Source organism: Erythrolamprus reginae, chromosome 3, assembly GCF_031021105.1.
Source record: "Erythrolamprus reginae isolate rEryReg1 chromosome 3, rEryReg1.hap1, whole genome shotgun sequence".
NCBI classification, from domain to species: Eukaryota; Metazoa; Chordata; class Lepidosauria; order Squamata; family Dipsadidae; genus Erythrolamprus; species Erythrolamprus reginae.
In genome coordinates, this window is record NC_091952.1 from 62,851,667 (window position 1) to 62,864,831 (window position 13,165).

The 13,165-nt window shown below is 38.4% G+C and overlaps 2 protein-coding genes across 3 annotated transcripts in view; one reads left to right on the forward strand and one right to left on the reverse strand.

Moving 5' to 3' along the window:
- Positions 1–1,533, forward strand: part of CAMK1G (calcium/calmodulin dependent protein kinase IG) — a 56,229-nt gene extending 54,696 nt beyond the window's left edge. The window contains exon 13 of one of the 2 annotated variants that reach the window (XM_070745598.1): positions 914–1,533. The gene's annotated coding sequence lies outside the window, so the exon portion shown is untranslated. The remainder of the gene's footprint in view (positions 1–913) is intronic. The other variant, XM_070745599.1, reaches the window with a different exon arrangement.
- Positions 698–13,165, reverse strand: part of LAMB3 (laminin subunit beta 3) — a 75,612-nt gene continuing 63,144 nt past the window's right edge. Inside the window, exons 19-23 of the mRNA XM_070745597.1 lie at positions 8,314–8,521; positions 6,857–6,998; positions 5,692–5,868; positions 4,414–4,567; positions 698–2,579 (exon numbers count right to left, since the gene is read on the reverse strand). Coding sequence (XP_070601698.1) covers positions 2,440–2,579; positions 4,414–4,567; positions 5,692–5,868; positions 6,857–6,998; positions 8,314–8,521 — 821 coding nt within the window. The 3' untranslated portion in view covers positions 698–2,439. The remainder of the gene's footprint in view (positions 2,580–4,413; positions 4,568–5,691; positions 5,869–6,856; positions 6,999–8,313; positions 8,522–13,165) is intronic.

The following is a 13,165-nucleotide window of genomic DNA, read 5'->3' on the forward strand; positions in this document are numbered from 1 at the left end:
TTGAGTAACAACAGCCTGAGCCCAGGGTCCGGATTTATTGTGTTAGCAACACTAGCTTTTAGATATTTTTATAGATATCTAAACAATTGTAATTTTATTGATGTTATTGCATTTATTGGATTTGTATGCCGCCCCTCTCCGCAGACTCGGGGTGGCTAACAACAGTGATAAAAAACAGCATGTAACAATTCAATACTAAACAACTAAAAAAAACCTTGTTATAAAGCCAAACATACATACAAACATACCATGTGTAAATTGTAAGGCCTAGGGGGAAAGAATATCTCGGTTCTGCCATCCTTGATGGCAGAGGTGGGTTTTAAGAAGCTTATGAAAGGCAAGGAGGGTGGGGGCAATTCTAATCTCTGGGGGGAGTTGGTTCCAAAGGGCTGGGGCCGCCACAGAGAAGGCTCTTTCCCTGGGTCCCGCCAAACGACATTGTTTAGTTGAGGGGACCCGGAGAAGGCCCACTCTGTGGGACCTAACTGGTCGCTGGGATTCGTGCAGCAGAAGGCGGTCCATGAGATAATCTGGTCCGCACTTTTATGACTCAATAAAATAACTGCAGGTTAAAACAATTAATCGCTTTTTATGAGACTTTATAGTTATCATTTTAATAACATTATAAATATGTATAGCAACTCTGTTAATTAATTTAATTGATTTGAATGAAAGAAAATGAAAACAGAGAAAAAACTTTCGGTTGAAAATTATTATATTGTACATAGTAAAACTATATAGTACTGTAGTTATTGCCAAGTTACTTTCTTCACAACATGTTCAGTATCTGTTAGGTAAGAATGGCAAATCTCTACAATTTTTTTTTTTTTCAAAAGAAACCAAGATTTCCTGGGGGGGAAAATTCCAATAAAATGCACAACATACAAGTTTTATATTTCTCCTCTCTTTTCAGAAGGGCTGCTTGATACTGCTATTGAAAACCGACCAGCAAATATCAACCATGCAGAAAGGGAAAGCCTGTCTTGAACAATGCCATGGAGGACTGTGTTCCTAGATGCCCACAGACGATATTTTCTATAAAGCACATCCATAGAACTGAGAGTTCATATGGTTCAACTATCTTGAAATATTATAAAGGTTGTTTCATACAAACTGGAAAACAACTCTTAAAAGAAAGGTTGTTTAATCAGTGGACAAACATGTTCAAACTCTTTCTTTTTTCCTTTATCGGGAGGGCAAAGATACATGTTCGTGCAACTGTGCTTGTTCAGTAGAATAAAGAGCAATTGCAAGGGGTGCCATGTTGTTTTTGTGTTGAGTCCATTAGAGCAGTTGGTTGAAGCAGAAAATATCCCACACTGGCTTGCTTGTGCCCCTTTAATTCATGATACAGAAGCAATTTGCTAAGAATGCTTGTTGACACTGCCATCTGTTCCAGCACAGTTTGCATGAGTTGATTCCACAGGAAGGAAGGGGGCACCGTGTCTACTTCATTCTTATTAATTTCTGCTTGTCAGTTCTGGAATTGTACATGTAATAAACAATTGTTCAATAAAGTTTGTCAGTTCTTAAGTGCCTGATAGTTATTTATTGATCGACTAATACAGGTATCCAATCTATTAGAGATTTGTTTCTGGTGGTACAGATAATTCCCCAATTTACACAACGGAGTCCAAAATTTCTGTTGTTAAGCGAGTCATTTATTAAGCAGGTTTTGCCCCATTTTATGACCTTTCTTGCCCCACATGTTAAGTGAAGCACTGTGGTGAGTACGTTTAGTAACCCGGTTGTTAAGTAAATCTGGCTTCCCCATTCACTTTACATTTCAGAAGGTCCCCAAAAAAGATCACATGATCCTGGAACATTGCAACTGTCATAAATATGAACCAATTGCCAAGTATCTAAATTTTGATTAGGTGACCATGGGTATTCTGCAGAGGTTGTAACTGTGAAAAATGATCATGAGACATTGTTGCAGTGCCATTGTAAGTTTGAACAGTCACTAAATGGACTGTTGTAAATCGAGGACTACCTGTTGTTTACCTTCAAACAACTATTTTGGATTAGTAAAAAGAATTAGTGCTGGATAAAAAGATAAAAAGTCTTATACTGGGCGATGGAATCTAAGAAATAGACACCATTGTTTATTTATATTGCTTTCTTAATCTTGCTTGAATCCAGACTCTGCTTGGATAGAACTTAATGCAAAAGTACATCTTCCAATTTTTTTAAAAAAATGCTATCAACAACATTTGCATTCAGGAGATTATTTTTAAATATAAGGGTGTCTTGGAGTGCTACAACAAATAATTTAGTACATCCATTTCTATTTTTTCCCCTAAAGCTTAACCTATAGCAATATTTCAACGCTAGCTTTTTAAAATAAAAATGGAAATATTTTCTTTGCAGATATGAAGGAAGTGATATTGATAAATTAGGCAGAGGAAAGGATTCATCGGGAAAGGAGAAGAAACTGTTCTAATCTGTGCAACTGGCATAATATGCTACTCGTTGACTGATATGATCACGAATTGTTTCCACTTTTTCCCCCAAGCCTTCCAGCTTGGCTGACTTGAGGATGAAGGCACTGTTGCTCTCCTGTAGTTCTGTTTCTAAAGCTGAGAAATGAAAGAGAAATAGGTTAGATGCAAAGAAACTATTCTCCCTTCAATGTTATATAGGTGACCATTCATCCTGTTCTGTTTTTCTATAACATCTCTTAACATGTATCATTTTCATGCAATGCCTGTTCAATCCAATAAGGCACCCCATAAGCAAAAACTACAGGTTGCACACATTTGCCCCTACCCTTTATTCTTTAAAGAGTATGATTCTTAAAAGAGAATGGTTCTACTGATATTTGTTTGGGAAAATGGTAGAATTCTATGAATAGAGTACCCTGGTTAGTTTTCTGATTTTGCTGAATTTTGCTTAAAAATTATCAGTAGAATCGCTCAAATTCAAATGAGCAAAAGAAGGTGGTCACAGAACAGAATATTTGCAACTCAGGATTTAACTGTGGGATCCTTGTGGTTCACTGAGCTTGGTTGTTTTCTTGTAGACATTTAATTACCAAACTAGATAATGTCATCAGTGCAATAATGGAATAGGATTTGCTCTCTTTTTATATGCTAGTGGCTTGCCTGGTCAGTGTTCGTGGGAATGTTCTTGGTGGTTCCTATTGTTTATGGTTAGCTTATTTGTCTGAGTTGATAATTCCTTGATTGGGGTACTGTTTACTTCTTGATTTCTGATCTAGTATTAATCTTGCTGTAACATCTAGATGAACTCAGATTACTCAACCAATTTATTATACGTATGTATATAGTAAATCTTCTAAAGAACATTATCTGTTGTTTTATGAAGCAAAGTAATTATCCCTAGCTCTATTTCCATCCAGAGATCATATTTTTTTTGCCCATAACAATAACTATAAAGAAATTCATTCAGCTTCCCTTGGTTGTTTTCTTGTAGACATTTCATTACCAAAATGATTGGCAGAACTTGACTCAACATTAAGGAACTGCTGTCTTTCACATAGCATCCAAAATCACTTTTGCCTTTCTGTCTGAAAAATAGTCTCATCTCCTTCTGATAGGACCAAATGAATTGGAAATTGACGTCAGCCAGAACTGGTAAATGTATTCTCATCATGTTTTGCATGAGAAATTGTCTGGTGGCCTATTTAATAATATCAACATTCCTCACTGCATTCAGCCAACTCTGAGCAATAGTAACTGCTTCTCATCAGCCAGCTGCTAAATCTCTGGCTCTGAGAGGCACCTTCAATGAAAGACATTCATTAGAGGTACAGCTTTATCAATGAACACAGTAACATTCCTTTAAAAGAATAATACAGTATCTCTGGCTTTGAGCCACTTAGTTATTCATACTACACCTGCCTCAGGAGTCAGAGCATTTTGTGTATACACTGGCTGATTCCCAAAACATATTGAGCCAATTTATTAGAACTGAAAGCTTTAAACAGAAGTGTCCAAATAAAGCATCCCAAAATTGACCTGGCAAGCCATTATTATGGAACAAATCTGTGATTGGCTGTATAATACAGTATTTATAATGTTCCTGAATGTCCATTCCATTAAAAGGGCAAGCTGAAATGTCTCACAGGATCACTATAATAACTTTTCATCTCTGTCTCTCTATAAAATCCTGTGGCTTGCTTACAATAGGCCAGAAATTATGTTTGCAGATTTAAATGTGAAAAGTACATCTGCATCCACATATACTTGATATGAAATTGATTAAATGAAATTATTATGCATGAGATTCTGCAATATTATATACATGAAATTGCTGTGGTTCAATGGTTAAGAAACTCCTTGATATTATTTTTAAAATCTGCAATCCTGTATGGAATGCCAAGGCAATAAAGATAAGAGTTGTGAGGTCATTTCTGATTTGGAGAGTTGTCATGTAGCAGATAATCCTTACCAGCCATTTTGGCCATCATATTCAGTGCTTCATTCAACAATGTGTTGGCCTCTGTGTGGGCACTTTTAATTCGGTCACCTTGGATGCCTAAATTTGACCCTTGTCCCATTCGCCTCTTCAGGTCCATGTATTTCACATTCAATTGTTCAAATACCTTGGGGGGGGGGGGGGATAGAGAGAGGGAAATGAGAACTAGTTGCCAATGACTATAGTGAGTAGATAACATTATAATTCCCAACTCCAAATCTCTAAACCTGAGATCACGTGATGTTAAATAGCGTTCTACTTAATCAATGTTCCATTTAGAAGTGTGCCACATTGCTTTTCCCTCTTGTCTATTCCTTTTCTTCTTCAAAAAGTGGTAATTCTTTTTCACAACAGTTTTCTCCTGGCTACACAGAACATGCCTTCTTTTCACTGTAATATATTCCAGTTTGTCCACTTTTGAAGAGTTTTCTTTTCCCTCCTATCCCCAAGCCAAATTCATGCTTTTTTTAATAAAGATGACAAGTACATTTAACAAGTTTAGTTTGTTCCTCAGTGATCAATTCTTTAATTGAGCATAATCAAACAAAGTTTGATAAGGCAAATATCCTTGTCAGTAACCATTTTTATTTGCAAAGAATTTCTCTGGAACCTATGACATTCCTCTGGGTAGGACTGGAAATAATGAGATGCCAAAGACTCTTAATTTCCCTTGCCACATGCTATCTTTCCTTCTTTTGTAATTAAAATAATCTCAGGTAGGACATGGAATCTAGCAAGCAAAAAGAAGAAGAAGACAACGACTTGGTGGCACATTATCCAAGGGTGTCATGTTAGAGAATCAGGTTAAATTATAATTGCAATGAACAAATTCTGTTTGTTCTTCAATATGAATTGTTTAAGCCTATAATTAAACAAATCTTGGCAAGGCAGATTGTCACTGAAATGAAGAACAAATAAAATGAAGGGTGAAAGAGATAGTAAGAAGTAATTTCAGAGTTTGTCCTTGGCTGAATAAGTACAACATGATTGGTCATGTGACACTGTGGCGGCCATTTTTGGAGAGTGTACAGGGTATGTTCTAAAAAATGCAAATGGATATGTTCTAAATCTAAACAATGAAAAAGGAACTATTAGCCTAAGAAGGTTGGAGCTCTTGCATTAGAGTGAATAGCCAATGTCATTGACAAGTCTCATGGCTAAACAGAGACAGGAGATCAGCTTTTCCCAAAGGCTGGCTTCACAATACTGTAGCTTCATGCAACCCACTAAAATAATTTCCTATTTACATACCTGCTGAGTGGTTTTTGCTTGTGCATGGGCTTCTGTTGCTTGTTGCTGAGCTTCTGCAGCCAATAACTGATTCTGGCTTGCCTTGTGCTGTAACTGGACAAGCGTCTCAGTGAAGCTATGCAATTGATTGGTGATGTCCCGCACATTCTCCTGAGCTGGAGTGAGGACAGTCTGGATCTGAACATTCCAAAGATGATTTTTTAAAGAAATTTTATAAACATCTCTGAAAAAATACTGATTACATAAACAAGGAATATTCTATTCAGGTAATAAAGTAATCAGCTATGGCAGTGATGGGGAACCTATGGCACACGAGCTCAGGTCCAGCATGCATGCACGGACCGGCCAGCTGATTTTAGGACCTTCTGGGCCCACTGAGAGTTGAGAAACAATGTATTTCCAACTTCCGGAGGGGATGGGGAAGGCTCATTGTTTTGCTCTCCCTAAGCTCCAGAGCCTTTCTGGAAAACGGCCTCCTCCCAGGTCCTCCGCAGGCTGGAGACAGCCCATTTACCAACTTTTGGTTGGGAAATAGGCCATTTCTGGCATCCAGAAGGCCTCCACCGGGGTGGAGAAGGCCGTTTTCATTTCCCCCAGGCTCTTAGAAGGGCTCTGAAGCTTGGAGAGAGCAAAAAAGTGGGACTTTTGGTCCAACCATAAGTTGGCAAATGGTCTGTTTCCAGCTTCTGGAGGACCTCTGGAGGGCTGGGGAAGGACATTTTCACCCTCCCTGGGCTCAAGAAAGACTCTGGAGCTTGAGGAGAGCAAAAAACCTTGGCCTTCCAGTCCAAATGGAAGTTGGTAAATGGGCCATTTTTGGTCTCTGGAGGGCCTCTGGGGGGATGGGGAAAGGCTGTTTTCACACTCCCCAGGGTCATAGAAAGGCTCTGAATCCTAGGCAGAGCAAAAAATGTTCGTGCCATCATTTGCCTGGTGTTGGGGGAGTTGCACGCGCATGTACCGGAGGGGCATGGAATTATGGGTGTGGGCACATGCACTCGCTCCCTTTTCGCACACCAAAAATGGTTCGCCATCATTCACTATGGGAACCACTATTCTAGGAAACAAAGGAGTTTTATCAATATCAAAGCAGAGCAGGCTGGTTTAGAGTGAAGAACGCAGATGCTCAATGTCAGAATCTAAGTTACTTCATCAAATCACTTACTTCATCAAGGCGATTTTGGATACGCTGGAGGGGAAAAGCAGAGTCATGAATGGTAAGTTCAGCTTCTTGAAGGGCTATTTCTCCTTGTCTCAATTTCTGCAGCACATCATCCACATTGCCCTCAATAGTACTGGCCTGGTTCCTAAAAAATATATTGTGGTAAATAAAGAAAGAAATGTTGCTTTCATTTCAAAATATGTCATTCTATAGGTACTATATAATGATAACTCCCCCTGGAGATCTGTACTATTCCCACTCTCCCAGCCTTCCAGAAGAGCTTAAAAACATATCTATGCCAGCAGGTGTGGGGCTGTTGAACTTGGTTGTCTTGTGCCAGCCCCCATTATTGTATGACTATTGTAAGAGTTGTATGAGGCGAGATGTCTGTGAGATGTTTTAAGTTAAGGGTTTTTTTATAGTGATGTGTTTATAGTGTTGTTTATTTCAATTTCTTCCATTGTTATGTATTAATATGTTGTAAGCCGCCCTGAGTCTCAGGAGAAGGGCGGCCAAGAAATTGAACAAATAAATAAATTAATTAAATAACCTGTTGAACAGAATATGAATACATACAATAAAAAAGCAGCATAACATTATAGGTTCCAAAAAAGCAGAGAAAAATGTTCTCCCACCATTGAAATAGTATTAATAGATAAATTTTTGCAACCTACAATACCTAGGGAGCAGTCAGGAAACGTTGTAATGTAAAAGTAACATTTGACACTAAGATTATTAGATCATTTGCCATAGCACTCCTCATGCTATTATATGCTTCCATACATACTATATGTTTCAATTCAATTAGTATAATACATAATCAAGAAGGATAAATGATCCAGTTAAAGGAATTATGGTTTTTATATTAAATTATGTTTCGAAAGACACAGGAACAATTTCTTAATAAAAGTTCCAGAAGACATCGGAATTCTCAAAAGTTTAAAATTGTATACATATTCAGAAAGAACTTCTAGATCAGTGTTTCCCAATCTTGGCAACTTGAAGATATTTGGACTTCAACTCCCAGAATTCCCCAGCCAGCAAACGCTGGCTGGGGAATTCTGGGAGTTGAAGTCCAAATATCTTCAAGTTGCCAAGGTTGGGAAACACTGTTCCAGATGATACTATAAATACATTTATGCAGGGGTGGGCTGCTGCCTGGACGGGGGGGGGCACAGTGGGGTAACAAATATGGAGTTCCACCCCAGAGCACCCAATTTACAGTGAAAGATGTTGAAAGAAAATGCAAGACATCTTGCATAAGCCACGCCCACAGTGTGATAGTAAAAATTTTGGTAGCCCTTCACTGCATTTATGTCAACTATTACTTTAACAATGGATCTATTTTTCTCTACTCCAAAGTTATCGAACTCCTGGTCCCAAATTGGACAATGAAATACCATGTAAACTAATTTAATCTCCTGAATGGAAAGCAGGTTATAAATTTATATGAATATTACCTCATTTCTTCAGCCTCCCGCTGAAGTTGTTTGGCCTTAGCTATGTCTTCAGCAGCTTGGGCAATGCTGCTGTTAGGACATTGCAGCTTAGCAATCAAATTCTGAACCTCAGTGATTTTCCTGAGAATTGTGCCAGTGTCAATTGGAAGATTAAGGGACAGGATGTAATTGCTCACTTGCTGAATTGTTGTAGCATCAGCATCTGGATCTGGGGGGGGAAATACAGTAAATAATCTGACCAAGATAGACTACATCTCTAATTTAATCAATAAAATATGTGTGACATGTCTCACAGCATGGATATTTAAATACATGATAGATTGACCGGCCTTTGCAATGCCATAAACAAGCTTTTAGGTTATGAAGAAGGTTAGGGTTTTAACATATGCCATATAAAACAAATATTATATCGTGAGGTGAACAGCTGTTCCAATTAAACAAAACAAACTTTGCTAGATACAAATATTAAAAAAGCATGTCCAAATCCAAGTAGCAAAGGACTTCCAAAATCCAATCAGTGTGAAATATCTATTAGCATCAGCTGGAAAGAAAATGTGTATCCATGGGATTGGGCAGCATAGAAGTCAATTAAATTAAATTAAATTAAAATCTGGTCCACTATTTTCTTGAAAGTATATTTGTAATTTGTCTTTCAGCTCAAACCATCTATTGAAACACTTCCTGTGCTAAGTCACCACAGTTCTGTACATAGCAAGTGATTATCTGTCCTGGACAATGAGAAATTACAATTTATATATACTCTCAATGTTAGCGATACTATAAACAATAAATAATGCAATAAAGTGTAACAAAAAATAAATTAAATAGTAAAAGCTGTAAAAGCCCCATTATACTAAGGATAAAACCTTTAGCAAACTGTACAATCAGACATGCATTCCAAGTCAATCACAATTTGGCCATGACTAGATGTTAACAGTCACAGCCCCCAGGCCTGCCAGCAACACCAGGTCTTCACGGCCTTTTGGAAGGCTAGTGGGGGGGAGCAGTACAGACATCAGGGGCAGTTGGTTCCAGAGGGCTGGGGCAGCCACAAAGAAGGCCCTCCCCCATGGGCCTGCCAACCTGCATTGCTTAGTCGACGGGACCCGGAGAAGGCCAGCCTTGTGTGATCTAATTGGTCTCTAGGAGGTATGCGGCAGGAGACAGCCCCGTAGATAGTCTGGTCCTACGCCATGTAGGGCTTTATAGGTAATAACCAACACCTTGAATTGTGACTGAAAACTAATTGGCAGCCAGTGCAGTGCAAGAAGCGTTGGTGTTATATGGATGTACCTAGGTCCACACATGACAGCTCGCGCGGCTGCATTCTGGACTAACTGCAATCTCCGAACACTCTTCATGGGTAGCCCCAACCATTTTGGTTAATGCTTCCAAGATGAGGAGTGGCTGCAGAAACTAGGCTACTTAGCAGACATGTTTTTCCTCACATAAACAAGTTGAACAATACTACACAGGACGCTGGAGAAAATATTTCAAGTTAAAGTGACAAGATTTGCATTATTCAACAAGCCTGCCAGATGAAACCAGAATATCAGAATACAACCAACACCAACCTGGTATGGTGAAAAAAAATCTAATAAGACTAAAGTTTTATAAATAATTCCAGCATGACACATAGGCCTTTCTATTCAATCTTTACTCACAATATGATTTGCCTTGACTCTAAAGAGAACTCCCACATATTTTAAGTATAGTATGGAATGAAATCCACCTCATAACCTTTTGGATAATATTCTGTACATTTCCGCTATTCTGCAAAACAAGTTCTATTTTAATTCTGTCAAATATAGAAAAGAGAAAATTGATTGCATATATTAGTGCTTAAAAATTGGGGTCAGGGGCATTGTGATTCACTGCTGTTTCATAGAGTAGAAAGTATTTTATAAAATGCCTTTGAATAGATGAAAAACATGTTTTTCATTTGCTCAGTTCCAAAGGACTAGAAATAAGCATGTGTTCATTAATTCACGGAAATTGTTTTTAAAACTGGTTCCTGAAAATTTTTAAAGTGCTCTTAGGATAACATGGAAGTTTCATATGATCCCAAAGCACGTACACAATTCACTGTTTGAGGCATGGAATCTTCTATAGAAGATTTAATTGATTGATTGATTGATTGATTAATCATTTTATTTAAATTAATTTTAATAAATGTTAATTAATTAATCAATTAAGTGGAACATTTCGTTCCCAAGCAGTGATTTTTGCATATCCTTAACTTAAAATAACCTAAATAAAACACAATAACTTTGGTAGGGTAGGGTGATGGGTCCCAATTCATATTGGATTAAAAATATATTGAAATGTTGAGACCATGTTGAAATGTTGAGACTGAGTCCACAGAGAGGGGCGGCATACAAATCCAATAAATAAATAAATGAACAAACAAACAAACAAACAAACAAACGTTATGGATACTCTCAGAATAACAAAGTTGGAAAGGTCCTTAAAAGTCTTCTAATCCAAGCGTCTCCATCCCTGGGACATGGCCCACTGCCAGGCCTTGAGTCATTCGGAATCGGTCTGCAGAAGTGATGGCGAGTGTATGCATGCATATCCCCACCGGAATGACCAGGAGGCGAGCATATGTGCACACATTCCATTTGTGCAAGTGGCAGGCACATATGCCCATCATTCATGCAAATCTCTCCCCTCTCCCCACCGCTCTGCAAAGCCAGAAAGATTGGGGAATTCTGTTCTAGTTTAACCCACCACTTAAGCAGGAAAGCCTATACCAATTCAGACAAATGGTTTGAAAATCTCTTCATAAAAACCTCCACTGTTGGAGTACCTGCAACTTCTGGGGGCAAGACGTTTCACTGATTAATTGTTCTCATTGTGAGGAAATGTCTCCTTAGTTCTAGGATGGTTATGTCCTAGATAAGTTTCCATCCATTGCATCTTGTCTGTCTTCAGGTGCTTTGGACAATAGGTTGACCTTCTCTTCTTTGTAGCAGCCCCTCAAATATTGGAGTACTGATCTCTTTTTTTATCATTTTCTCCCATTAATGGACCAATCATTACCTTGAATTTTTTCTTGTTTTTTACAGATTGGAAGAAGCTTATTTTTGACTTCTGTTGTAAGCCTTAGTTCATTTTGAGCCTTAGTTTTCTTGATTTCATATTTGCAGGTTCAGGCTATTTCCTAATACAGTGATACCTCGTCTTACGAACTTAATTGGTTCCGGGATGAGGTTTGTAAGGTGAAAAGTTTGTAAGACGAAACAATGTTTCCCATAGGAATCAATGGAAAAGTGATTAATGCGTGCAACCCCCAAAACTCACCTCTTTTGCCAGCCGAAGCGCCCGTTTTTGCGCTGCTGGGATTCCCCTGAGGCTCCCCTCCATTGGAAACCCCACCTTCGGACTTACGTGTTTTTGTGATGCTGCAAGGGAATCCCAGCAGGAGAATCCCAGCAGCGCAAAAACGGGTGCTTCGCTGGCAATGGAAGTCCGGAAGTGGGGTTTCCCAGGGAGGGGAGCCTCAACGAATTTGCAGCATCACAAAAACACGGAAGTCCTCGAAACAACCACCTCCGGACTTCCGTGTTTTTGTGATGCTGTGATTTCGTTGAGGCTCCCCTCACTGGGAAACCCCACCTCCGGACTTCCATTGCCAGCAAAGCGCCTGTTTTTGCGCTGCTGGGATTTCCCTGCAGCATCGCAAAAACATGGAAGTCTGGAGGTGGTGTTTCCCATGGAGGGGAGCCTCAGGGGAATCCCAGCAGCCCAAAAATGGGCACTTCGCTGGCAACAGAAGTCCGGAGGCGGGGCATCCCAGTGGCAGCGGCTTGGGTTTGTAAGGTGAAAACAGTTTGGAAGAAAAGGCAAAAAAATCTTAAACCCCGGGTTTGTATCTCGAAAAGCTTGTATGACGAGGTATCACTGTATTCTGCTTTATGTATGTGCCCCTCTTTTCACTTTTTAGCCTGGTCCTTTTTTATCTTTTAGTTTATCCAAGCATTCTTTGTGCAGCCACGCTGGTTTCTTTTGAGATATCCTTTTATTATTCTTCATTGCTAGGCTGGGATTTTATAATCTCACTTTACAAAGTTTCCCAAGCTTCTTGGTTGTTTTCCCCTTGAAGTTTCTTATCCATGTAATCCTTCTCAAGCTATCTCTAGTTTATTGAAATCAGCTCTCTTGAAGTGCAAGGCCATAGTTTGACTTTGTTCTATTACTTGTTGTTGCACAATATTTAATTCCAAAACTGCATGGCCATTCCCCTCACCCTTCAAGGTTTTTGTAACTTTAACACTTTCTATCATTTCATTTCTGTTAGTGAGAATTAAGTTCAATATGGCTGACCTTCTAGTTCCCTTTTCTACTTTTTGGGCGACAAAATTGTCTGCTAATGCAGAATTTGCATCCCACTTTATATCCGGGTAGGATGTAGAACTAGGATGCAGAATTTGCATCCCACTTTATATCCGGGTAGTTATTACTATTGTGGTGCACATCCTGTATTTATTTATTTATTTATTTATATTTTTTATTTATTTTATTTTATTTTATTTTATTTTATTATTTTATTTTATTTTATTTTATTTTATTTTTTCCAATACACAATACACATTGAAAAGGATAGACAAGTAGTAATATATATAAAGAAAAGAATAGAAGAAAAGATATAAAAATAGAGAAGATATAAGAAAGGAAGAAAAGATAAAGGAGATAAAGGAGATTTTACTTGATTGATTAGCGAAAAATTCATCTATTTTCTCTGATTGGGTGACCTTTTAGTATACACCTGTTTAATAAATGGACATGGTATGGCACACACTATCAAAAGCTTGATTTATCCTAGATGCAACCTTAATATTCTTAACTG